Source organism: Sarcophilus harrisii, chromosome 2 (genome assembly GCF_902635505.1).
Source record: "Sarcophilus harrisii chromosome 2, mSarHar1.11, whole genome shotgun sequence".
Taxonomy (NCBI): Eukaryota; Metazoa; Chordata; class Mammalia; order Dasyuromorphia; family Dasyuridae; genus Sarcophilus; species Sarcophilus harrisii.
Genome location: NC_045427.1, coordinates 199,083,430 through 199,110,466, shown reverse-complemented (window position 1 = coordinate 199,110,466; position 27,037 = coordinate 199,083,430). Strand labels below are relative to the sequence as shown.

General features: G+C 33.1%; 1 protein-coding gene across 6 annotated transcripts in view; it reads right to left on the bottom strand.

The window, feature by feature from the left end:
- Positions 1-27,037, bottom strand: part of LTBP1 (latent transforming growth factor beta binding protein 1) — a 421,971-nt gene that overhangs the window by 69,945 nt on the left and 324,989 nt on the right. For all 6 annotated transcript variants that reach the window (XM_031951251.1, XM_031951252.1, XM_031951253.1 and 3 more), the window contains 4 exons: positions 23,953-24,075; positions 22,532-22,654; positions 16,305-16,427; positions 7,958-8,083 (listed from right to left, as the gene is read on the bottom strand). In XM_031951251.1, the coding sequence (XP_031807111.1) occupies positions 7,958-8,083; positions 16,305-16,427; positions 22,532-22,654; positions 23,953-24,075 (495 nt within the window). The remainder of the gene's footprint in view (positions 1-7,957; positions 8,084-16,304; positions 16,428-22,531; positions 22,655-23,952; positions 24,076-27,037) is intronic.

Genomic DNA, 27,037 nt, shown 5'->3' with positions numbered 1-27,037 from the left:
AAAGAATCAGACTCTGAAATATTGTACAATTAGCTTGTGAAGGAAATCAGAAATGCAGGTGGGCAAAAATATAGGGATTGGGAATTCAATGTAATGGTTTTTAGTCATCTCCCAGAGTTCTTTCGTTGGGTGTAGCTGGTTCAGTTCATTACTGCTAAGGACTAGGTCTTAAACCAAAACCAATCTGATTCTAATTGGTCACCAATAGGTCTTAGATCACATTTGGCCAATGTTTGGGTCCTGATTGACTCAGATTAAATGTAAATAGCAGTTACTTCTACTTTGATAAGAAATCCTGAGAGTCTTCTCCCAGATTATTTTATTCATTTAGATTTGGGAGGTGGGGGGAACTAGATGAAAGAGGAGATTCTTTGCTTCAATGTTACCAAGCCTAAATCACTGAATCCATTTCACTTACATGTCATGGTATCACCTCCCTAATGTGATGATACTCTTCAAGAATAAAGGACAAACATGAACCACCATAAAGATAAAAGAATAGTAATATAACTAGGATGATGAAAGATCTAGAGATCATGGTATACTGGGGTCAAATGAATGAATTATGGATTTTTAAATTGAAGAGGAGTAGATTTACAGGGACTACCATATCTGCCTTCAAGCATTTAAAAGATTACTATATAAAAGGAATATTAGATTTGCTTTGATTGGTGCCCAAGAAGAGGAAAAACAGAACTGAAACAACAGATATTAGTTGAAGACTTCATCTAAGAAAAATCTTTCTGGTAATTAAAGTGATCATGACTTATTCCCATAATACAGGACTTAAGGCAAAGGGTAGACAGCTGAGCTCCTCTGGGTGATATTAAGTAATTTCCTAACAGGTTATCAGTTAAATGAGAAGACATCAAAAGACCTTGCCCACTCTGAAATTTTATGTTTTGTTTTGCTGAGAAATACGAACAATATTGTAAGATTGAAAGATGACTTCATTAACAATGTAACGTTTGAGTGTTCAAAATATTTTGACAGAAGTTAAAGATGTATATATTACAAGTAGAGAGAATATTATGCACAGAAACATGTAAGTAGGAAAGTACAGGATATATTATTGGAAGAGAATATGGCTCTGTAGGGCTATAAGTACAAAAAAATCTTTAATGGGAGATAAGGATGGGGATATAAATTGGTACAAAATTTGAATATACCACAGTTAGAATTTAGGCTTTATTCATATAATTTTTTCAAAGTTGAGAGAATTCAACAACCATTTATTCCAATCCAATCTTTCTTTTTCTCCTCCTCAAAATGATTTCACCTGCAAGGAAATCTTCCAGACTTTGAAAGCCTCCAAATGGAAAGGCACTACTTTCTAGATGGTCTTTTTCATTTTGGAACAACAATATACTTGCATGCCCTGGTATCACTTCCCTGAGCTGGCCCTCAGTGGGAAATATTTCTTTGGATCAAGTCTGTATTTCCTTCTCTACTGCTTTCAAACACTATCCCTGGTTCTGCTCACTGGGGCCAATTAATGTCTTCTCTTTCACATGACAATCTTTCGAGTACTTGAAGACAATTAACATGCACTACTCTCCAAGTCTCCTCTTCTTCAGGATAAATATTCCCAGTTCTTCTACATGATTATAATGTCAAGTACTTGAGATTCTTCAAAGGAAATAACAATAGATTAAGGAGATAGTGGAATAATTTTGTATAGACTTATGGAAATTCAGGAAGTAGAAAAAAGAAGCTTGAAAGAAAGGCGCTGGTAGAGAATCAAAGAAGGAATAAAAAGCAATATTGTCACGGGAATGTGTTATAAATAATGCTGTCAGAAAGTGTAAATGCATAGGGAATCCCAGAAACAAATTACAATCCTAGTATTGAGATGTTTGATAAGCAATGAGGAATCATGAAAAATTCTTAAACAGAAAATTGAAATGATTAAAACTATTTTAGGACAATTTTTTCTTAAATCAAAGCTAAGATTAGAATAGGCAAACATCAGGGAAAAGAAAATCAGAAGGCAATTTGCAATATTCATCCAGGACTTAGGAAACTCTAGTTCTATTGGCCCTGTCACTTCCTTCAAGTTATCATACTATATACACTTATCCCTTCCTCTTCCTTTCTTCTTTACTCAACATGTCTAAAACTGAACTCATTACCTTTCCTCCTGTCATTTCTACCTTCACAACATCTCTCATATCCAACCTCTTAGTTCAAACTTTGATATCTAACACCTAAATAAATGTAACAGCTTCCTAAAGTTTCTCACCACACCAGGTGGTCTTCCACCATATTGACAAAGCAATTTCTTTTAAGTACACTTCTGACCATGTCACATCCTACTCAATAAACTCCAAAAGTTTTTTATTACCTCCAGAATAAAATATAAACTGCTATGTTAAGCTTTAAAAGATCTGCACAACTGGCCCAACCTATCTTTCTAGACCCAATATGTGGTATCCTTCTTCCTAGATGGCCATATAGGATCTTTTCTCTATACTTCACCCAGAATACTCGACCTCTCATATCTGTGCCTTTGCATTGTGGATCCCCCATGTTGTAATACATTAGCCCTTCATCTTACCTTAAAGGATCCTTATTTTCCTTCCTTTAAGGTACAAATCAGACACAATATTCTGAAAGAAGCCTTTCCTATTCTCTTAAATGCTAGTATCCACCTTTCTCATAGGACACTATATTTAAATACTGTGTAATATGTAATATATATGTATACTTATTAACTTTGTAATTATGTTATATATGTCTCATATGCAATTATTGTTTACCCCATTATCATATAAGCTCATTTAAAGTAGAGTTTTTTCATTCCTTGTACTTCTATTCCTAGAGTCTGGCACATTGCCTGATATATAGTAGGAACTTTATAAACAGTGTATCATAACTTTATAAATAGTGTATCATTGATTGATATTGAGTTTCAAAATCTTTATTGATATTTTGAGTTATTCTGAATGGCATCTAAAGGTCCTTTCAGTTCTGCTAATCTACCATTACAGATCAGGGATAGAGTTCATATGAGCCTGAATTTTAAAGAAGTGACTATAGGAAGAAAATGAAGGTAGATGTAAGCAAAATACTAAAAGCAGAACTGACAGGACTTAGTGACTGATACTCATTTGACTGATAAAATGGTGATGGCATTAGCAGAACTGGGAAAGTTTAAAAAAAGGCAAGAAGATAATTAGGGTTTGTTTTGGGGGGAGGGGTTCTTTTTCTTTCTTTTTTCTTTTTCTCTATAACTTTAGGATAAGGTAGGCAACAATAATAGTAGCTAAGTGATCCAATGGACTTGGAATCAAAAAGACCTGTTTGAGTTCGAATCCTGTCATAGACACTAGCTGTATGAATTTAGGTACATTTCTCCTAGCCTCAATTTTCTCATTGGGAAAATGGTTATAATAATAACACCTATCACACAGGGTTATTATTAGGATCAAATAAGCAGATATATGTAAAATGCTTAGTAAACTTTCAAGAGTTACACATTAAATATTATTACTATTATCAATAACAAGAATATACCCTGTTGGTTGTAAGAGAATCTCCACTGTATGTCTTCACTCATTCTCTCTAGTGTCCCTGATACTATCTTTGTGACTCTGATAGTCATTAGCTAGATAAAGAGGAAAACCAGTTTGGGGATATAGGAATGAACCACATATTTGTGGTCAAATCTTGTTTTTATATTTACAATATCATTCATGGCCATTATCTGCAGGCACTAATTCAGGAACTCATTACCATTCACTTGGACTAATGATTTAGCCATCTAATTGGTCACTCTGACTCAAATTTCTCTTTATTCTCATCCATCCTCCATTTAGCTGCCAAAGTAATTTTCCTAAAATGCAAATCTGATCATGTCACTCTTGCTACTCAATGAATTCCTGTGGCTATCTACTTCCTCTAGTATCAAATATAAATTCTGTTTAAAACTGAAAGACTTTCACAACTTGGTCTCTCTTTACCTTTCCAGTCTTCTTATACTTTATACCTCTTCACCATACCAAAATATAACAAAAAATAACCTAAAAAGAATAAAAATTAGTTCATTCAAAGAAGTCTTTTGTTACTTTTAAAGTAGCTATTTATAGAATTGTTTATTTTTAAATAAACACAAACTAGCATGAAATTTTTATAAATACTACACATATAATTAAATGGCTTATGGTTTGATGGGCACTCATTGAAAGTATTTTTGGCCTTTTAATGAAAACAGATTCTCATTTTGTAGGCTAACACATCCTTTAGCCTATTAACCAAAACATAAATTACAACAATCTTTTAGCTGAAACTTTATAGTAATAAGTTATTAGCATCTGTCAATTTCCTAAAGGATTACTTTTTAATTATTTCTTTATTATGCTTTATCTAAAACATACAATTCTTTCTTTTTATTTAGGGATTATACTACAATTTGTAATTAGGGAAATTTAAATAGGAAGATAAATGCACAGAAATTTGAAATGATCAATCAATCTCAGGTTATTTAATAAGTATTAATTTATAGTGAAAATAATAATATTTAAAATCTAGACTACAGTTTTGGAGTGTAAAACCTCATGTTTACATGGCAAATGTGATTAAAAGAACTTTGAATTTTTAAAAAATTTTGACATGTGACTTGATATTGGAAATTCCTCCATACCAAGGCAGAACAGCACCTCCTCTGCAATGGAAATAGTCTTAAAAGAGTTTCTGAGGGCACGAAAAGTCAAATGACCTAATTGCAATCCTAGAGCCAATAAAAGAAGAAACTTGTCATCCTCTGAGGCCAGTTCTAGATCTTCTCTACCAAGCAACACCATGCTTATTATCTAAAGATATTTTTTCATAAAACATGACTACCAATGCCTAGGCTTGCAGGTCACCATGAGTTTTCAAAGATTATGTCAGAAAAACACAAGGTTTAAACAAGTAGTATGTGTCCTACCATGCTAGAAAAGTGTCAGCCACTCCTTGGAGATAAATCTACTTGTCTCATTTCTTAAAGTCCAGTCTATCTATGCTTCGAGAGATTCATCATCAGACTGGCCACAAGGTCATGAACTTTTCAACCACAGCAACTCACAAAAATGATCTACTAAGAAGTCGCATGTACACTGTTCCAAGAGAGAGCCCCCAAATAAAATCACAGATCTTTTAAAATAGTTCCTTAAAAGGTAGGAATTTTTGACATTTCCAACACAGCATTATAAATGATTCTATAACAACTTTCATTTAAAAAAAAAACTGCAGTGTTCTTAAATTTTTGATTTTTACTGAATAATAAGATTCTTGCTTACTATCCAGTGACAGAGAGAAGGAAACCAGTGACTGAGAAAAGAAGCTGGAAACTCTCTAAGATTATAGACACCAGTCATTTAAGTCACAAATGACAGAGTCTTCATATTCACCTTTTCAAAATGTAGTATAATTTGGCCAGTTTGGATAGTTTCTAAACATTCAATAACTCTCCAAAGATACATGAGATAAAGATAGAGAGTTAAACTACTATTAATACATCCTGTTTCCCCAGCACTATCAAACCAAATAACTTGTTGTCAGATTTGTGGTGCAAGTCTATGAAAGCAAGGATATCAACAAGGGGTTTAGAAGTGAGTCTGTCAGAGCATGAAGACGTAGTGGCAGTCACATTCTGGTTACAAATAAAGGACTATGCTCAAATACAAAACAAATATCCTGGCTGAAACTTACACCAAAGCTAAAGGTGAATACCTGCTGGGTCCTGACATAGGCTACTAGAACCTTTTCAATTCAACAAATATTTTTGTTAGGACCACTATGTGAATGAGATGATGATACACACTGGATTAAATCAATAAGATCTACTCTACAATCCCGTGAGTGTACAACATATTAAGACAGATTAATTCTTGAAAAATTAATACTGAGAGACAGCACAATTATTATTGAAAGATAACATGATTTATATTGACGTAGCACAGTAAAGAGAACTAGCCTCAGAGTCAAGAAGACTGGATTGATTTAAGTTTCATTTCTGACACATGTTTAAACCTGAGCAAGGTCACCTAGCCTCTCAGCGCCCTAGAAAATTCTAAAAGGATTGGCAAAATAGTTGCCAATTTGCATTAGTGGAAGGAGCCTCCTTGTCTGGAGTTTTCTCTACTAATGAAATTATACATCTGGATGTTACATTTTTTTTAAAATCACATATGATAAGCAATTATAATTGGGAATTATTATCCACTGACTTAAAGCCAAGCAAAGTAGCAGAGTTGCTCATTTTGTAATACAAAGATGATGCAAAGTTTTAGCATTAGTGACTCAAATTGGCCAGCTCATATCCTTAGACTGGGAAATACTGAAAACTTTCCAAAAGAATCTATTGTCTTAATGTCCTTTTGTGCTCTTTTGGCACCAGATCCCTACATATAACATTATCATAGTACTTAACCAAGGGAAACAATATTTCTTTTTGGTTGCACATATATTATTATTATTATGCTTTTTTCTTTGGTTTCCTAACTCTAAAACTCTTACTGTGACTCCCTTAATCCACCCTCATCCCCTAACCCAGGTCTCTAAAACCCATTTTCTCTTATGTTCAAGGTAAGTCTGGCATCAATATTTTGTCTCAACTTAGCTGGAGAGCTAGTTTAACAATTGCCTGATTTTTATACTTCCAGTTTATTCTCCATAATGCAGTAATTAGTTTCAGATGAAACCAGTCACTCTGATGGTACTAGGAATAAAAAGAGGCACCTCTTGTTGCTCTTCTAATTACAATTCATGAACTGGGGTGCTCTTCTGATCCCTAGCAGAGTCTTTCCATCTACCCTTGACATGACAATTTGAACCTCAATTTTCAGAAGGATATGAAATAATTCACAAGACTTATGAACAGAAACATTTTCTTGGTTTAAGTTTATGAAAAAATGTTCTAAAGTTCCTTATTTCTTTTTTCTACCATTCTTCAGACTGGAGACACTGGAGCTGACAAGACATGTTACATTCTCTGGATGACTTCTCCATCAAATCTCCTAGCTATCTGATCCTTGACTAGCTTTCTAGCACCCTTTTCCCTGTTGTAATTCTTAATTAAAATACAAGCTCCTTGAGGGTAAAGGTTATATCGTGTGCTTATGTTAGCATCTCCAGCATTAAGTCGTCTATGTAATGGAATAGACTTGTGATTTAATTGGTATAGGAAACTGCATCTACCAGCGCAATTCAGCCTCTGCTCTGGAAATAAAGTCTCAAAGAGTTGCCTGAGAATCATTAAGTGTGATGCCTCACACTAAGGGCCATACAACCAGCCTGTGCTAGAACAGGACTTCAGACAGAGGTCTCTCTAGTCCTAAGACCAGATCTAGGTTCACAAGATCATAGTGACTTTCAACCAAATATAATAAAGATACAATAATAAAATTCTTCTTAATATATTTAGTACTATGTCCTAGCAAGCATGAAGAAGTAGCCAAGAGTAAGCCAACATTTTCCTTTTTCTATGGATGAGCCCTCATTGGGCTACCAAGAACTAATTAGTGAATATTAAGAAGCTTTGCCAGTAAACCACTGAAGGATATGGAATAAATCATAGCAGAAAACTGTTGCTGACAAGTACATAGAGAAAGTATAATAGAAATCTTTTCTAAACAAAGGTAATAAAAGAGATAATCAACAAATAAAAGACTATATATTACAGACATATATTTTATCATGGTTTCTCTGCTCTCTCCATCTTTGCATTTTAACAACTTTTTAATTCATTAGAATTTCATAGAAACAATTTATATTTGTTCTAATCATCACCTCAGGTCAACACATTTGCACTGTAACTTTTGTGTTGTACTTTAAAAGTATGAATCACTTGATATATCTCCAGAGACCATATTATGAATACTTTAGTGCCTTAGAGATTTTAACTACTTAAACAGAAACTAACCACCTTCATGCTTTATCATATGATTTGTATCAGATTTCTTCCCACTCATCTTACCTTCACATGTTCGACCATCTGCAGAAATGGAGAAACCTTGTTCACAGATGCAGTGAAAAGAACCATCCGTATTTAGACATTCTCCATGAGGACCACAGAGGTCTGTTTGCTCACATTCATTAATATCTGAAAGTTAAAATGAATTGCAAATGAAAAAAAATGAATTGCAAATGGTTAAAGAATTTTCTTCCATATTTCAGTGACATCAGACCCTATTGTGCCTGATATATCTAGAAAAATCTCTTAAAGCAATGGTCTAGAAATTTCCTTTTTTTTCCTTTTAACTTTAAAAATTTTATTTTTAGTCAGTACCTCCAAAAAACAAATATAACAATACAATAACAATTACTATACAACCATGAGATCAAATTATTTTCAATTTAACAAAACCATAATAATAATGTTTATTTACTTCCATGTCTTCTTCTGACTTTATTTCTGCATTTTTAACACTGCAGCTATTACTATTTTTACATAATAACAGTGTATGTAAAGTCACTCTAATTTTGTTCTCCTTCTGTGGTTTGACTAAATTGAACTTATTTTGAAACTGAACTAATCTTTCCATAAGACAAACCACAATGTAGGAGTTACATTATCATGAGTTCAACTACATACTCCATTAAAGGGTGCCAAATCTATGGAAAATATTTACTTGACAAAGAATGTTTTATTTCAAAATAGATATGTTTACAGAAGAGCTATTTTGCATTTTCAGACTCCAATGCACTAATTAGACTTATTCAGTCTGTTTTGCTAGTAACATGCCTTCAATGTGAGTGATTATCATCTACTCAGCCTGGATTCTGAAGTTCAACAAAAAGTGTTGACGATGCATGAGGTGTTTTACAGAATTAATGTTTGGATTATTTATGTTCTTATCAAATTAGATATCGCCTCAAAGCAGACTGAGAATGAGCTCCATACAGGCTTGATATGAACTAGGAGATAACAGAGTCAAGAAAGCCAAGAGAGATATTACTTCACCATATGGTCTCTCTTGCATTAATTTATCTTTTTTCTCTATTCCCTAAATATGAGTGTCCCCAAAGTTCTAAACCTGGCCCTCTTCTCTTATTTCAATACAATCCTATAATTATCATCTTTATTTGGATCACTTGTAAGTCAACATGCCCAACCTTATCTCCCCCGCTTAGCTACATTCCTATATTCATACATGTTAACTAGACATCATCTATTGTCCCACTCTTACTTAAACTTAAAACACCCTAAATATAATTCATCAACTTACCATACTACCCAGATTACATTCACCCTCATGAAACTCAAATGAAACCAACCACTTCCTATAGTTACCATTTCTACCTTGTATCTTTCCTCCTAATCTCTAAGTGAAAGGGAACATAGTACATTAAAAAGTACTGAAAATAAGTGGACAGACCCTTTATTACCTGGGAAACTTTAAGTATACAATTAACCACACTAGGTCTCAGTTTCTTCATTTGTAAAGCAAGAACTGGACTAAATGACCTTTAAGGTCCTTTCAAGCTCCAAATCTTGATAATACACACACAAACACATACATGATATATCCTTAAAAGTGTGAATATATTGACAATTTATTATTGGCACTATTCTATCATATTTAATCAATCGTTAAATCCCCTAGTAAATACCAAACATGATTTTATGCAATCAGGATACAAAAATAAGACATTCCATAATTCTGAGGGGCTTACACACCACTAGAGAAAATAATATATACATAGAAAATAAGTCAAAGATACACAAATACAAAACAATTTCAGGGAAGAGGCACAAAAAAAACTAGTGGAATAACAAAAGGCCTTTTGAAAAATGTGACACTCAATCCTTGAAAGGAGCTTATGAATTCCAAGGTGGGAGAGAATGACAATAGAGAGAATTTCTAGTATAGGGAACAACTTGTACTTAGGCATAGAAATAGAAAATGGGATGTTGGGCAGAAGGGATATAAGTGGGCTAGCTGAGCTAAAATTCAGGGTATAAAGAGTAATATCTGAAAAATTAGGCTGGAGAAGGACTAGAGAGGCTTTAATAACAGAGTAGAGGCTGTATTTTATTCTAGAGCAAGGGCCTTAACTTTTTTTTGCATCATGGATCCCTTTGGTAGTCTGGTGAAATCTATTCCCCCCTCTATTGACTAGAGTCTTACTTGAAGGAAGTATTAATTTCAGTTAGAGATTAGTATAAAAGAGTGGACACTGGGGCAGCTAGGTGGCTCAGTTGGATAGAGTACCAGCTCTTAACTCCAATTGCCTCAGCAAAAAGAAAAAAAAAAAAAAAAAAGAATGGATACCTGCATGCACACACATCCTCTCTTTCCCCCCTTTCCAAACTCACAGTGATCACACTGGGTATATGAACTTCAGGTTGGTTCTGTCTTAAGGGAAAAGCTACTCTTACTAAAATCAGTGAGGATCTCCTTTCTATCAAGTCCAAAAAATGTTTGTCCATTTTCACCCTTCTCAACTTTTTTACAACTTTTGAAATGATGTATCCTAATGTATCACCAAGTCAGTCTCCAATATCCTTAGCAACATTATGAATACTGCCTTTATGTCAAATACCTTCCATTAACTATTATTTCCTAAAGATTAACATATATATGTATGTGTGTGTATACACACATATATTATTGTTACTTTTTTCTCCTATGTACCAGGAGAATATGTTACTAAATTCAGATAACAGAAACATATTTGTCCTGAGATCTTTGTTCTTCATACAATCCTTTATAACATTGTGACCAGATGTTTCAAATGTCTGACAACTCAAATTAAAGCGGCTAAGATCAGGATGTTAATGTATCAGATTCAGAATCTTATCCGGGTCCTATAATAAACTTCACGGAGAAGATCATAAGATACAGAGTTGAGATGATGTTTAGTAATCAGCAAGTCTAATGCCTTATTTTTAAACATGAGAAAAGTGAAGTTTAAAGACCAAGTGACTTACCTAAGGATAAACAGATACTAAATGGTAAAGGTGAGATCTAAATCTAGGTCTTCTGATTCCATATCTTGGGTTTTCTCCATACACCACACCCAGCTTTCTATGATATAATGGCTATAAGTGCCATTTACTTGGCAATTCATAGAAGAACAGAGCAATTTTCAAGTTATCACTATTTCCCAACATACTCATCCTGCTGTTAGAGCTCAGTACTTTTTCCTGTAGCTCCTATATCTTTTTATCTTAATTAAAAAAGCATAGCCCAAGCCCTGGTAATCTTTTGCCTGGACTACTACAAATTCATTCTTGCTGCTAACCTCACTCCCTCCAAGCACTGGCTAACTTTTGTTTTCCTTCCAGGCATACTGACTACACCACATGTCTTTTTCAAAGATTTCAGTTTGTTTCTCATTGGTTCATGGATCAAATCCAAGTTCCCCACCCTTTACTCAGGGGCCCTTGTAAAGTTACCCTACATTTTATTTCTTTCATTTTTTTTCTTACATCTTAGTGCAATTCATTAAAAATGTCAGGTACCTATTCTGAATTAGGTATAATAGGCATAGAATTCTACAAGTCTTCTTTTTTCTCTATTCCCTAAATATGTTCTTCTTTTAATTTTTTTTCCTTTTCTTAAATTTTGATGACAGGAACTGCAAAAGAAATCTAAGGGTTTTTCCAGGAAACTGCTAACAAAGATCAGCCTGGATATCTTGATCTAGAGAAACATATGCATTCAATTTGGGTTACACTTATTGAAGCATTTCTAAATGAGTCTTGCTAGTAGCTTTGAGCTAAAAAACAGACTGTATTTAAATTGGGTCTCATTCAGCAATCCCAGATTCCACAAAACAACAGAATCTTGAGTCAAGTCAAAATTTAAAACTCAAATAGATTGAGAATTTCAGTTTACCTACCACATTATTAAAATGAGACAGTTAAAACACCTTAAAATGTGATAATCGTTTTAGCAATGACAGACATTGTTTCTTTCTCATTTTATACATGGAGTGATTGAGGCACAGAGTGGTTAAGGAATTGACTAGTATCATAGACCTAGTAAATGTCTAGGTGAAATTTGAAAGTGAATCTTCCTGACACTTGATTCATTGACTGACCTCTTCACTCCATCAAACAACCTCATAATTAATGAGAGAGAACTACATAATCAATCTGCTACTCATGAAGGATCTTGTCCTTTAAAAAAATCTGAAGTAATTACTATGTACTGAATGTATGTAATATTTTTATTTCTCCATAGAAAATTTAATCCATTCCAGAAATTACTAATAACAAATATAGAAAGAAATCTTTAAGAAGTTTTCAATTTAACAATAACCTGAAGTTCCTAACAATTATAATAGTTAGGTTTTATATGATAGCTAAGTGACACAGTGGATAGAGTGCTGGGTCTGTAGTCAGAAAGAATCATCTTCCTGAGTGCTGAGTCTGGAGTCAGGAAGATTCATCTTCTTGAGTTCAAATCTGATCTCAGATATTTAATAGCTTTGTGACTCTGGGCAGGTCACTTAATTCGGTTTGCCTCAGTTTTCTCATCTATAAAATGAGGTGGAGAAGAAATGGCAAAACACTCCAGTATCTTTGCTAAGACAACTCTAAATGGAGTCATGAAGAATTGGATGTGACTGAAAAATGTCTTGAATAGGCATTTATATATAGAAAATTTAAGGTCTGCAAAAAGCTTTACATAAGTTATCTCAGTGAATCCTCACAGTTCTATTGGAAACTCACAATTGTTGTTTCTATTTTACAGAGGAGATAGCTAAGACAGAGAGATTAATTGACTGCCAGGGTTACAAAGATAGTAATCATTTTTGTTTATTTTTTTGAGATTGAGTATCCCCTTGCAGCATGGAAATTTGGACTTGATACTCCATTTTTGAGTGGGGCCAGATTGCTTCTCCTTAGGCAGCAGCCTGGTGGTCCCTTCTCTGCCAACACACTCTTGGCAGTCTACCATATTGGTGTCAAACTTAGTATTGACACCCTATCAGATTTAGCTTTATGGCAGCTCAGAATTCCCAAATCCAAAGAATCTACCAACTTGACCAACCCTCATTAAGATGGATTATAGGACTCTACCACCACACCCAAGACAAAGGACAGGATATGAACTCGGATCTTCCTTACTGAAAGTTCATTACTACAGAGTGTATCACCTATTTGCCTAAATGAGATAAGAATAATAATAATAAAAAAAATGGTGAGATAGACAACTGTTCGAAATTTCCTATCAACTTAAAGACCATAACAGAATATACATTCTACAAGACAGGTGATTAAAAAGGACTATATGGAGATATTGGATTACAATATAGACCATACTTAACAAATGTTTACAGAATTCAATTGAATTGATTTGATTTGGAAGAATAGAGAAGGATAGAAAATATACCTGAATGGGGACTTTAATGAAGTACCAATGAGGAAAGTTTAACTGAACAAAGAAGGAGAGGGAAAGGGAAAGGGAGAAGGAAAGAGGGGGAAGAGATGGAGAAAGAGAGAAAGACATACATAGAACAGAGATAGAGATAGACAGAGTGGAGAGGGAGAAGGAAATGATGAGAGAGGAAAAGGGAAAAAGACAAGATAGAGAAAAGGAGGCAGGAAGGGAGGGAAGAAGAGGGAGAGAGCAAGGGAGTACACACTTGGAAGTGGCAGTGGGGAATAAGAAGTATGCCATCTCTCTAGCTCAGTGTGTTGTACAAGTTATAATAGAAATAAGATGTAGGTTCTGTATTTCTTGGCATTTCTGTCTAAACTAATGTTCATTTTGTTAACATGTGAAAGCATGCCTGAAAATATATTTCTGTAAATTTACAACTTAAATACCGCTCTATTATTTTAAAACCATGCAATTTGTCTGAAGAGTTGGAAAGATGGAAGTAGTCATTTTAATCTAGTATCACATAATGTTATGTGGAATTCATAAAAATATTGGTGAAAGTTCAACAAGGAACATAGTCATATATTTGATTCTTGGGATATCTGTCAAAAGTGGTTTGGAAAGACTGTAAACACCCTGAAGGCAAAAAAAAAAAAAAAAGCATTAAAAAAAGGTATTTTATACTTTCTCTAAATCCTTAGCTCTTAGCACAATGTCCTGTACACAATTAATTTGCTCAACAAGAATTTCATAAATGTCAGGCCCCATGCTAGATAGTGGGGCTACAAAGACAAAAATGTTCTCAACAAGCTCACATTCTATGAAAGGAAATAACACCTCAAACACTGAGTAGCTGTGTGACATTGGACACTTACCTTCTCTGTGATTTCATTTCAATATGCATACAATCAAGAGGGAACTGGACTCAAAGACCCCTTAAAAATTATCTTCTAGTCTAACTCTACCATGTACATAATATATATGTGCTTACATAATAAGTACTAAGAATAAAAAAAGTATTTCTTAAACACTTCCTATATGTCAGGTTGGAGATCTGATTATTAAAAATATAAACTTTGCCCTCAAGAAACTTACAGTTTAATGAGAAAAGATAATAAACAAAAAGAACTAGGAAAATGAGGTGGGGAGGGGATGACACCAGGAAATATCTTGTTGAGATGAAACCAGAGCCCAGAAGTCCAGTTTCTTTCCTCCATAATGAAAGAACTGAGAGAAATTTGGTATGTCACCCTCCAAACCCTTTAATCAGAGGGAAGAGGAAGCAGAAGAAGATAGTATCAAAAAAGGCTTGAGTTAGAAACTAGGTAATGAGCCCAACCTGGAAGGGTACCTTATTCCAGGAAAGAGCAACAAGTTACAACAGAGAAGGAGGTCAAGTAAAAGGATCAATCAGGAAAAGCTAGAAGATAGTATCTGAGAAGTTTTGAAGGAATTTTCTAAGGGATGCTATACCATGCATGTAATTGAATAGCTAGGAAGTACATTATGGCCATATGGTAAAACTCATACAAAGGCAAAGAAAAAGGAATCAAGTATTCTAGAAAAAATAACAAGAAACAAAGTCTATCCAAAAGTGAAAAGCAGCAACATTATGAATAAGGCTAGAAAGGAAGATTAGGGCTCCATTATAAAGCTCACAGTAGATATTTTCAATTTTTATTTCTTGCTGAAGATCCAAATGTAAGTTATTTTTTATTATTCAAATATGTATTAGAGGTGGATACAACCCTCTGTCTCCAAAGTAAGTGCTATTAGAGAATGTATGGCTATCTTGAATGAAAATCATCTATGTCTATTAAAAGTTGCAATAAGGAGACATTGAACACAATTATATTTCTAATGATACATTTGAATAGGATCAAAATAACAAAGAATATATACAACATAAATTAAATATTACAGTAAATTTTCAGGGTGAAAAAATACAGGTAGGCACTGAGGGAAAAGAAGGAATGATTTTTAAGGTGTTATGTGAACAGTAATTAATTAGGAGGTTAGATCTGTTTGCTATTTTTGAGTCCAGCACTGAATCACAGACTCAATTCTGATCAAGTCAAAGAATCACTGATATTAGAGCAAGAAGAACTTATTTTTTCTAATCCCTTCATTTCCAGATGAGAGTTGAGATCTAGAGTTGTAGTGACTTGCCCAAGAATTCAGTTTCTTCATAATGGAACTGCGATTACTATAATCTATGACTCGTATTTCCCAATCCTAGAAACCATGACAGGTTGTCATGTAGTCTCAATATATTCTTGTATCTTTATCTCTAATAGATTATGGAAATGAGATGTCTTAAACAAAAATTCAAGTGATAACATTTCAATAATGCTATACAAGTAATGTCAAAGGATAGGAAAATTGATATGACTCAATTTTGGCTTTCACTTGTGCTCTTCTGTATAGAAAAACAAATTACATTAAAAAATGAATTAATAATGGAGAAAATCTCTTCCATGTTTTAATCATATGATTGTTGTAAAGTTTAAATATGATATTGAATGCAAAATTATTTTGAAAAAAATTTAAATTATAAAATACATAAAGTAAAATTAGAAGAATTACAAAAAAAAATTTCAAAATTATTGAAGAAGCTCTACCTCACAGAGAAATGATGACATTCAAGAAAAAGTATTTGATCCATCAGAAAAGGTGGAACATACATCAGTCTTCCAAGAAATGAGTGGAATCATATATAGTAGGTGAAAGCTTTGACAAGGAACAATATGAATAATCTCTATTTACAAAGCTAATTAACAAATAGGAATACAGGATTTAAAGAAAGAAGTAAACCTGAAATCATCTAGTTTAATTACCTCATTTTACATGTGAAGAAACTTAAGACTAGAGAGAGAAAGCTCAAAGAAACAAAAGTAAATAGAATAGTAAGGTATTAGATCATAACCAGGAAACACTACAGAAATTAAGAAACATAAAAAAATAAATTTTATAACAAAATAGTACCTTGACATTCCTTATTGTTAATTAGCTGGAAGCCACTGGAACAAGTACATTTATAAGAACCTTCAGTATTAGTACAGTCTCCTCCCTGGCAAACACTGCTGTCTTCCAAGCATTCATTGATATCTGAAATCAAATGAACAGCCAAAATAACTTAAACATACAGTGAGAAGAGAGTTTATTACCTTTTTTCCCTTTATCTTATGTATCATTTATCAAATATTATTATTAGATAAGGGGATGAGAGTGCTTTCATTTTTTTTTCTTCTAAATATCTTCAAATGATACACCTTCAAAAAACAGTTTGGCTTTTGGTAATTATTTTTTTCAAAGACTATCTCTGCAACTTCCATTAACAAATAGGAAATAGAAAATAAAAAGTCCAAGTTATATAACTAGCAATAATTTATGATGATAATTCTCATATTAAGTAAAAATACACTTAAATCTTGGATCGATTGATCAAGAAATATTTCAAGTACAATATAATATGTATCAGAAGCAATGAAAAGGAATAGTAAGACATTAAGTTTTAATTTTAATTAAGTTTAAAATTAATTGACTTTAAAGACTTCACAGTTTAGCTGGAAAAAACGTTAAATAATAATTCAAAAAGTAAACAGTAATTCAATATGACAATAGAAGAAATAACATTAGATCCAAAAAGCAATCAGAGGAAAGAATTACCAGATGGTACAATTGTCTGAAAATATCCTTTGCAGAGATAGTCACATTGTTGTCACCCTGGCTTGAGTCTTCACTCTTCCTTAGGCTGTTTTTATAGCTTTCTGATTATCTTTTACCTCTAATCTTAATATTCACAGCAGAGTTCCAATGCTTAATCATATCTTTAGTTCTAATGCCTACCTGCTCTCATTATTACTGTACTCAAACCCCTGAAATATTTCCCTCTTATTGATCTAGATATATGATTCCATCAGTGCATGGATTATACATCACAGGTAGAACTTGAACACTAGTCTTCCAGAATACAAGTCTAGTCCTCTATTTACAATGCCATCTTGTCTCCCATTGGAACCTTTTTTTCTTCTCCACCTTCTCCTCTTATCAAATTAAATAACAATTCCTTGGCTTGGCTTTCAATTCATCACAGTCAAGCTCTAAATAATGCTATGTTTGTTACATTTTATCCCCCACCTCCTGCACATTATCCCCTGATATCATCCATCATTTTCCTGCTTCTGTACTTTTGTATATACACTGTTCCTTTTACTTGTAATGATCTCCCTCAACACCTATCTTTGTTGAAAACATTCCTTTTCTTCAGGATCTAGCTCTGCTGCCACCCATCTCCTTTATTAAGATTTTTACCATCTCTCTAGTCAAAAGTGATTTCTTCTTCCCCAAATCTTTTTTATTATTCTCTTTTGACACCAATTTTTTGTCTGACTTGTGATTTCATTATTGCAAAGAACTTCCAGTGATGAAACTCCTTTTACAAATACAGATTAACAAAAGCTCTGCAACTTAATAGTCCTAAGAAATTTGCTTAGGTCCCAGTCATGAAAAGACCACAGCCAGTATGTGTCATCGACCACAATGAGAAGGTGTTAAAGATAATGCTTAACACAGGTCTTCCTACTTCTTCTTCTTCTTCTTCTTCTTTTTTGCCTGAAGCAATTGGGGCTAAGTGACTAGTCACTTAGTCTGCTTCCAATGTGTTAAACCCCGCTACTTTCCAAGTGCTAAGTGACTAGTCACTTAGCTAGGAGATGTTAAGTGTCTGCAACCAGATTTGAACTCACATCCTCCTAACATCAGGGCTGGAGCTCTATCTACTGTACCACCTAGCTGCCCAGGTCTTCCTATTTCTAAAGTCTGCTTCCAATGTGTTAAACCCCGCTACTTTCCAATTACAAAATTGCATATACTACAATTAATTGTACATGTGTATTATTCCTCCCTACTAATCTATAATTTCCTTGAAAAGACCAAGTTTAGTTGAATTATTGTTAGTTATTACTTTGTTATAGCAACATATCATATAGTGCTTTACGGCTTACAAAACACTTTCCTTGCAAGAGCCCTGCAAAGAAAGTAGTGCAAGGATTATTCTATCTATAGTACTTTATACATGACAAAATTGAATCTCAAACAAACGAAATAAATATCCTTTTGGCACACAGGTAGTATTAGCAACTATATACTGAGTTATGTGGACTAAATATAGATGGGGAAGAAGAAAGGTTGGATCTTCAAACCGGAAAATGTTGAAATAAAAGATAAGGGTAAAATCACTAACTGGATTGAATCTTTTTAGGAATTGTTGATAAATATATGAAGAATAAATTTTAAAAATAAATATGTCTTAAATTATTAATTAGCTTTAATTATGATTCTGAGAAAAAAGGAAAAAATTAATAATTCTCTTGTGCTGAATGAATTAGTCATCTACCTCTCTGCTATTAGAGGAAGTCATAGTCAAAGCTTAAGAATCTAACATACACAAATATTCCCTCTTCTCCATGATTAAGAATTTCAAATTATTAACAAAACAAAAAGCTAAGAAACAAAATTTATCTCTTCTGTTTTTAATGATATAGTATTTTATCTCATTTCCTACTAATAATTACTGTTCTTCCTACTACAATAAATTACAGAAAAAGCTCAATATGGAAACTATTGTTTATTAGTTTTGATGATACTTTAAATCTGTTTCAGGTGATATCTAAACTACGAATGTTAGATTGGTTCTTATAATACATTCATATGAAAATTGTTTACAGAGTGAATTTTCTCCTGGTAAAAAGAACCAACTTAATTGATTTCTTAACCATTTACATATGGTTTCTTAGTCATTTACCATTTGTTTTTTAAAGAGAGAAGGCTGCCCACAGTTTACAGCCTATCACAAATTTAAAATAACACTTTCTCAATAGCACATATACATATTTAACATATTCCTGAATCTGGGCATAGCATAAAAACACAAATCAAAGTCAAATCACATTGACTAAAGTAAAGTAGAGTAGTAATCCACTTTAACCTGATGCTTTTGCTCCTGTGAAGAAGTGGAGAAAGGTATTTTGGTCACTGGTGTCATATGGAAATCCTAGGAATAAAACTTTGTCAAAAGGAAGCCTTTGGTTTTCAGTGACTTCCCAAAATTTTGAGATTCTGTTTGCCGAAATCACTGTCTTAAGCTCTGTAAAAGCTAGCTGTATTTGTTTTTAAATTGGCATTCCAGAGATGGAGGTGTTGTAAAATAAAAATTCCCTTTTTAAAGTAGATGACTGGTAGAATTACTCTCTTATTTAAAAAAAAAAGTTATCTCTGATTAGGAGGAAAATACAAGGGATAATAGGATCACCCACTTATAATTTGGAAAAGAAATTAAAGGTTGAGTCCAACCCCGTCTGTCATTTTACATAGAGGTTAAACGACTTGCACAGTCATACAATTTAAGCAAATCTCAGAAAGGATTTGAACTCAAGTCTTCCTAATTACAAGTTTAAGAACTGTCTACTCTTCTACCTAAGAGAGAAAATGATGAAGATTAGAGAAAAAATTTGCATTGATTTGTCTCCATTTTTTCTGTTTTGCTTGGGAGAAGAACAGATTAAGAGATAAACAGTATAACATGCTAATATAAGTAAGTCTGTTCTTCTAAACTCACAGGAAGTAGCAAAACCCAAATCCTAGAAAAAAATTTAGTACAGAGAAGCAAGTTTAAAATCAGATTTTCACATTATAGTCAAGACAGAACTAGATAATAATTTCGATTATTTTCTCAATTTGTATTAGGATCACCATGCCAACAAAAAGCAAATTCAACATATCATGGCCAACATAGGTAGTAATTTTTTCCATCCTCATCTACATTGGTCCTCAGTCATTTACCAGTTTACTACCAGATGCCATTCAAACTTGGAAGAAATGATCATGTTTGTGATCCACTGGTAAAGCTTCAAAGGGAACTGAAAATTCATAGAATTACACTTTAAAGCAGACACTTGACTATACAAAATCTAGTCTGGCTCCCTCATTTTACATGAGAAAAATTGAGTCCTAGAGTCTTCCCCAAGTTTTCATAGGAAGTCGTAAGATCTTATGTGTTGTACTGGATGGAAAGTATCTTAAAGATCATCTAATGCACGAGGAGTGGAAATTGAGGCACAGAGACACTCTTATACAAAGTCACAGACATTAAGAAATGAGGCCAAGATCTGAATTAAAACTCTCTGACTTCGAAGACAATGGTTTTTCCATTGCAAAAGAGGATTTAAGCCCAGATTCTCTGACAATAAAAGCAACAATCTTTCTGTTCTACCATTACATCTACAAGTACAGGGAGGCTTTGAACTTGACCCCACTAATTCTAAAATTTGTTTTCTTATCTCAATACTTAATATCTCAATAGCTGTAAGAAAGCCAATTATGTTTATATAGCTAGGGAAACAGGAATGACATACAAAAGTATCTGGTTGTACTTAGGTTTCTGTTATTTAATATACATGTGAAAAAGGTGACTTCCTATCAAAATTTTATTCTGATTGTGGCACTTTGTTCTATTTTGATAATAATGAGTAAGTTTGATTTTAAAATATTATAGTTTGACTTTTCATACATTTTGGGGTTCAAAGATCTGGGCTTTTGAAGAAATAGAACAATACAGGCCAAGATTCTTCAAAGTGCAAAACATAGAAAGATCCCCATCTAGTGGTGATTCATTATCAGAGCTTTAGCTCTCTGACCCATTCCACTTCTGGGGTCAGAATAGAGGACTTAGTAGCAACTTTATTTCTTTATATCCTTAATTATTTTTATTATGCTATAAAATAATGCAAGTCCATGCACCAAACCTCCTTCCATCTCTAAACAAGAAGAAAAGTAATTCATGCAAATAAACTCACGAAAAGCGTGGCAGCAACCACTGGTATTTCCCAAATAGCAATTATTTCAAGAAGCTTATACCAAAAATCAAAAATTAATCTGAGCTTCAGAGAAAATTAGTGTTAAAAGACCAGGCAGAACAAAAAAACCAGGATATAAAAACAATCTTGAAGGGTAAAAAAGTGGACAAAATTACATTTACAGGAGGTAAATGTAAATCTTACATTTAGATTCAATACATTGATTTCACAAGTACAAAATGGAAGGAAGTATGGAATGAAAGCAATTTTTATGATAAAAGTCTTGGAACTTTAGTGGATTGTAAATTAAATATGAGTCAATACTATGATACAGCAGGCAATAAAATGTAGGCTGCATTAAGAGAGAGCCTTCCAGGAAAAAGTTGATCAAGTTTCATGTGCTGCCTTAAATCAGACAATATCTAGAATTCTGTATTCACTTTTGAATTCTACATCGTATGAAAACACTGAAGAACAGGAGATATTCTATAGTGGAACAACCACAACTGTGAAAGGCATTGAGCCTAATGCCATACAAGGATCAGATAAAAAAAAAACTTGAGACATTTTAGTCTAGAAAGAAGACTCAAGAGGAACATAGTAACTATCTTCATACACTTAAAAACTATAATGTAGCAATGTACTGAAATGGATTCTATTTGGTCCCATAAGGCAGAACCAGAAGAATGGGCAGAAGTTGCAACAATGCAACTTAGAACTAAGGAGGGAAAAAATTGGATAGTAATTAGATCTATTCAAGAATGAAACTGGTTACTTTGAAAGGTAGTGAACTCCTTCTCACTGGAGGACTTCATCCAAGCCAAGGCTGAATGGTGACTTGGAGGGGAAAAAAGTTTTAAGTGAAGTTGTACTAAGAATTTTTTTTGATATGGAATAGACTGGATAGTCTATTATTATTATTTTATTGTTGTTATTATTAATTATTAAATAATTATTATTATAATTATTAAATCCCCTTCCAACTTTGAAATTGGGGGATTCTGATTTATACAACAAATTTTCACATCTATGTGTTCTCTGATTTATTAGAAATTCATTTTAAACTTCAACCCTTTTCTAAATAATTTGTAGATAAGAAGAGTTATTCTGACTTCTGTTAAAATAACTATTACAGCGAAACTTGGGGAGTAATAAAAATAACAATGGGCTAAAAGCCTTATGAAGCTTAAGACTCAGTCCTAGCTCTACCATAATCTTTTCATGTGATATTAAGAAATCATGTTGCTTCTCAGAGCTTCAATTCCAACTATGAAATAAGTAGTTTGGACTAACCAATCTGTATTAAGAGTTCTAAAGTTGTATGTAGGAATTGGGTTTCACAGCCAAGTCCTTTACCTTCACAATGGTCTCCTACTGCAGATGCTCTGTAACCCTGATCACATAAGCACCTGAAAGATCCTTCTGTATTTCTACATTGTCCATTTGTGCACAGATGGTGGTGCTCGCATTCATCAATATCTGTTGAACCAAAATTAAACATATGAAGCAGTGTTTTAAAAAGTACTTTTATCATTCATGTATTATCTGATTTATTTCAGAAATTGTTCTACCATAAATTTGAGAATTCAACTTGCAATTTTCAGTAGCAATCTTCTGTGAATTAAAACTTCCTAACAGGAAAATCTATTTTGCAATAGAAAAAAAGCTTCAAAATATTCTATTACTATCATATGATTCTCCCTCTATTTGACCAAATTGCCTATATTACTAGTGATAAGTGATCTGTTGCCTATATTCTACTCTCCAATTATCAGATTACCATGGATATCTTTAATTTTTATTAACTTTTATTTTATTAACTTATTCTTCTATTTTAAAATAGAATCTGGTATACCTGATTCTAAAAAAGTGATACCACTGATTCTTCCATTTTCTTTACATTACTTCACCTTTCTTCCACTGTAATTGCCCTTGATAATGACACCAATGACTTCCTAAAGAAAACTTCACTTGTTCATTCCTTTTGATATGCCCTACTGTTTTAGATTAATTTAACCATCCTCCTTAACACTTCTGAGTCCTGGTTACTATCCTAAGTTACCTTTCATAATGTTTGTCTATCTGTATATGCTCACATATATCATACATACACATTAGACTTTACTTAAGCATACACATAAAATCATGCTATCCTCATCGTTAAAGCTTAGGTTTCTCAACCTGCTTTTTAGTTCCAGGATTCCTAATTTATTTTCCAGGATTCCTAATACAGTGTGTTGTAATCAACCAGGAATACAATGTGTGCTGATTGACTGCAATAAATCAAATAGTCTTTTCCCTCAAAGAACTTATGTTCTGGAGTCTTGAATGGGAAGACAGGATTAGCCACTTGCTTACAGTAGTAACTAGAGCAATTCAATTTCTTTGAGTCTCAGTTCTATATTTATAGAACAGCAATAATTTTGTGGCTTTAAATGTCACTTTGTATAGGCATGTATTTTCCTATCTGCACGTGATTTAAAATCTTTACATGTATTGTTATTTAACAAAGAACACTGCTTTTCTTGGTTCCTGATACTTATAATAACTATAAAACTACCTGAAGCCTTCTAAGAGCAATTAACTTGCTCATATTATTGTTCCTAATTCTCTAACAAAAAGTGGTTTTCATAATATATTCTTGCAAATGCAGCAGCTTAGAGGTGCTAATAACTATATGTCTATGTGTATATACATATATGCACATATATATGTATGTGAATTACAGAAAGTCTATAATTCAGCTAAACTCAATAATACTTGTACCATATCCCTACCTTCACATTGGTCTTTTGCTGCAGACAAATGATAACCTTTTCCACAGGTACACTTGAATGAACCCTCTGTGTTTTTGCAGTGCCCGTGAGTGCAAAGGTTACCATGCTGACATTCATCAATATCTGTAAATAAAAAGATAAGTAAATATTTTAAACTAAACCTCTTGGCTAAACAGGTAATCATTTAATTAAGTAGTCAGTCAGATTACAAAATACTCTCTCTCTCTCCAATTCTTACAAATCAATCTTCAGTTCAGGACCAATGCCACTGTCTAGAGGCTCATACTCAGATGAAAAAGAAATCTCAGGAGGATGCCAGTTTCTCTGGCATCTTTGGAAAAACACAAAGCTGATATTCTCTCATATACCTCATGTTGTATATCTTATGTTCCCAATATATCCCAGTGAATAGTACATTGCAGAATAGTAATAATTATTTACAGATATAGCACTTATCACAACATTTAGTACTTTGCAGTGTGGCACACAGTAGACATTTAATAAATAGAAATTTACAAAATATTTGACTGACCAAAGTAAAAAGCTTCTGCTTCCTGTTCCAAAAAAAATTAAAGGTAAGACTAATAAAATGTTAAACTAATTCAAAAATCTATATCACCACATTCACAGAAACTCTTTAGAGAGAAATAAAAAATGTTCAATAGAACATGCTAAGTTCTTAAGAAAGGAGAAGGCTATGAGCACCACAGTATAACTGACAAACAGTCCTAGACCATGGGAATTACATGAAAGGCAGAATTTCAAAAGCATGAGAAGACTTAAAAAAAAGGTGTATGAATAAAATGAGGAATAAAGAAAATAGGGTAGAGAAAGAAAGACTTGAGTACTAGAAACATAAAACAAAAAATACTGGGAGAGTACTGAACTATGAACAATAGTTTCTTTTTCATTATAAACATAAAAATCTAGAATAGGAAAGTGTGACTAGTATAAAAGAAAAATAAGACTTGTTTTAAAGGGAAAATAAGGAGAAAATGTGACTGGTTTTAGGAAGGCTGCAAGAAATTCAAAGAAAAAAAGAAATGATTTAATAAGAGGCCTCGAACAAATATTGAGACAAATTTTTATTTAAATATTCTGAAAGATATCACATGTGTTTAAGATTGTAACATAGTAAGCAACTGACACTTATGTAATCCTTTATGAATTTCAAAATACTTTATACAAATTATCTGATTTGATCTTCACAGCCCATTATTATAGCTATTTTATAGATGGAAAAACTGAGCCTCAGTGATGTGGCTCAGTTTAGCAAGATGCCTGTAGTAATATTAAAATGGCTGTTCTTCTAAACTCAGTCAAGTACCCTTCTTAATATGCTACACTACCTCTATATGACTAAAACAAAGGACTATTCTAACTACTAATTTGGATATTTTTTGTAAAATATCTTGAACTTCTTTTTAATATACCACAATGCTTTAATAAATGTAAACAATGATATTAATAATTAGACATACTCTACATACCCCCAAAGTTTACTGGGGAAGATCAAATAAGATAATGAGTACAAAAGCACACTGAAAACTTCAAAGCAATGTGCATAAGCAAGAAAGGTATTGTTCACAAAAAGGAAATAAGGAAACGAACATTCCAAGGGTTCCTCATCTGTGTTACTGTGAGCTTTTCCCTTATCTTTCTGGGAAGCAAGACTTCCCAAATTCTCATTCATCCTAACACAATTTCTTTTGCTTCTGGCCATCATCCTCATTTCTTCTAACCACAGACTTGGACTTTGCCCATTGCCTCTTCAAACTCTTGTATCTAAATGTTTGGCTTTATCCTATAGAGCAGAATTTTCTACTCCAATTCCCAGCTAGTCCTCATTTCTTATACTCTTTTAAATGCTGTTTTACTTCATTAGAAAATAGGCTTCCTGAAGGAAAGGAGTGGGTGACAAGTGAATAAGAGTACATAGGAAATAAGTGGTAAAGGACAGTTTATAGGCAATATAGAAACAATATAGGCAAGTAGGAAAAAGTGGCCCAGATTTTTCTTTCCTCTTGTAAGAAAATTGCCAACATCCTGAGAAGCAACTCTTTCATGCCACTGGGTTTTATTTAGAACATAACTAGTTTAGTGAAAGAGTTAACTTACTATACCAAATACTAATCTGAATCACTGACACCGAGGAAATCCAGCTTATCACTCTTCTTTCTCAATTTTCCCTCTAAGAATAGACTTCAGTAGCATTTTTTTTTAATGGAGTAGTTCACACTCATTATTAAAAATGAATTTGTTTTCTCTCCTAGGCAAACTAAAATGTGTTTGGTGAAGAAAAGTTTCCACTTCAAGAAATGTACTGGATAAGCACTTTTATTCAAAGTCACAGAAATTCAGAGCTGGAAGAGACCATAAAGGTCATCTATTATGATCCCTATCTCTAAAAGATCCCTGATGAAGAGTCACCTAGGTTTGAGTGACTGAATGCATGAAAAAAGCATCTACTAAGCACCTAACATATACTTGGCACTGTGGTAGAAGTATACCTTGATTGAAGACATTCAAGGGAAGAAGAATTCATTAGACACAAAAACAGCCCTCTTCTGGACAGCTCTAATTATTAGAATTTTTTTTTTAGCATGAATTGAAATTTAACCCCTCAGTCCATTACAACAAGCAAAACAAGCCAAATTCTGCTTTCACATGACACCCCATTAAATACTTTAAAAGAAGGCTCAGATTCCCCCTAACTTTTTTCTTTTTCAGGTTAATCATTTAGAGTTTCTTAGAGTGATTCTCTAGTTTATTAATGTTCTTCCAAAAATTGGACAACCAAAAATAAATATAATATTCCAGATGTGGTCTGACCACAGTATAAACCACCCTAAATGTTTCTCTGAAAGAAATCTAAAAGCTTATAATGTAATATAATGCTAATAATGCAAAGGCCTGTGATTTTGGAGCCATGTATACGACATCCATCAATATACTTTCACTCAGTAAATGGCCATCAAGAGTTGTTCTGGTCCCAAAATTAATGAATCACAATTTTAGAGATGGATGGATGGATAGGGTTTTGATGGCTAGCCAAAAAAAGAAATCTCCCTGTAATATATTTTAC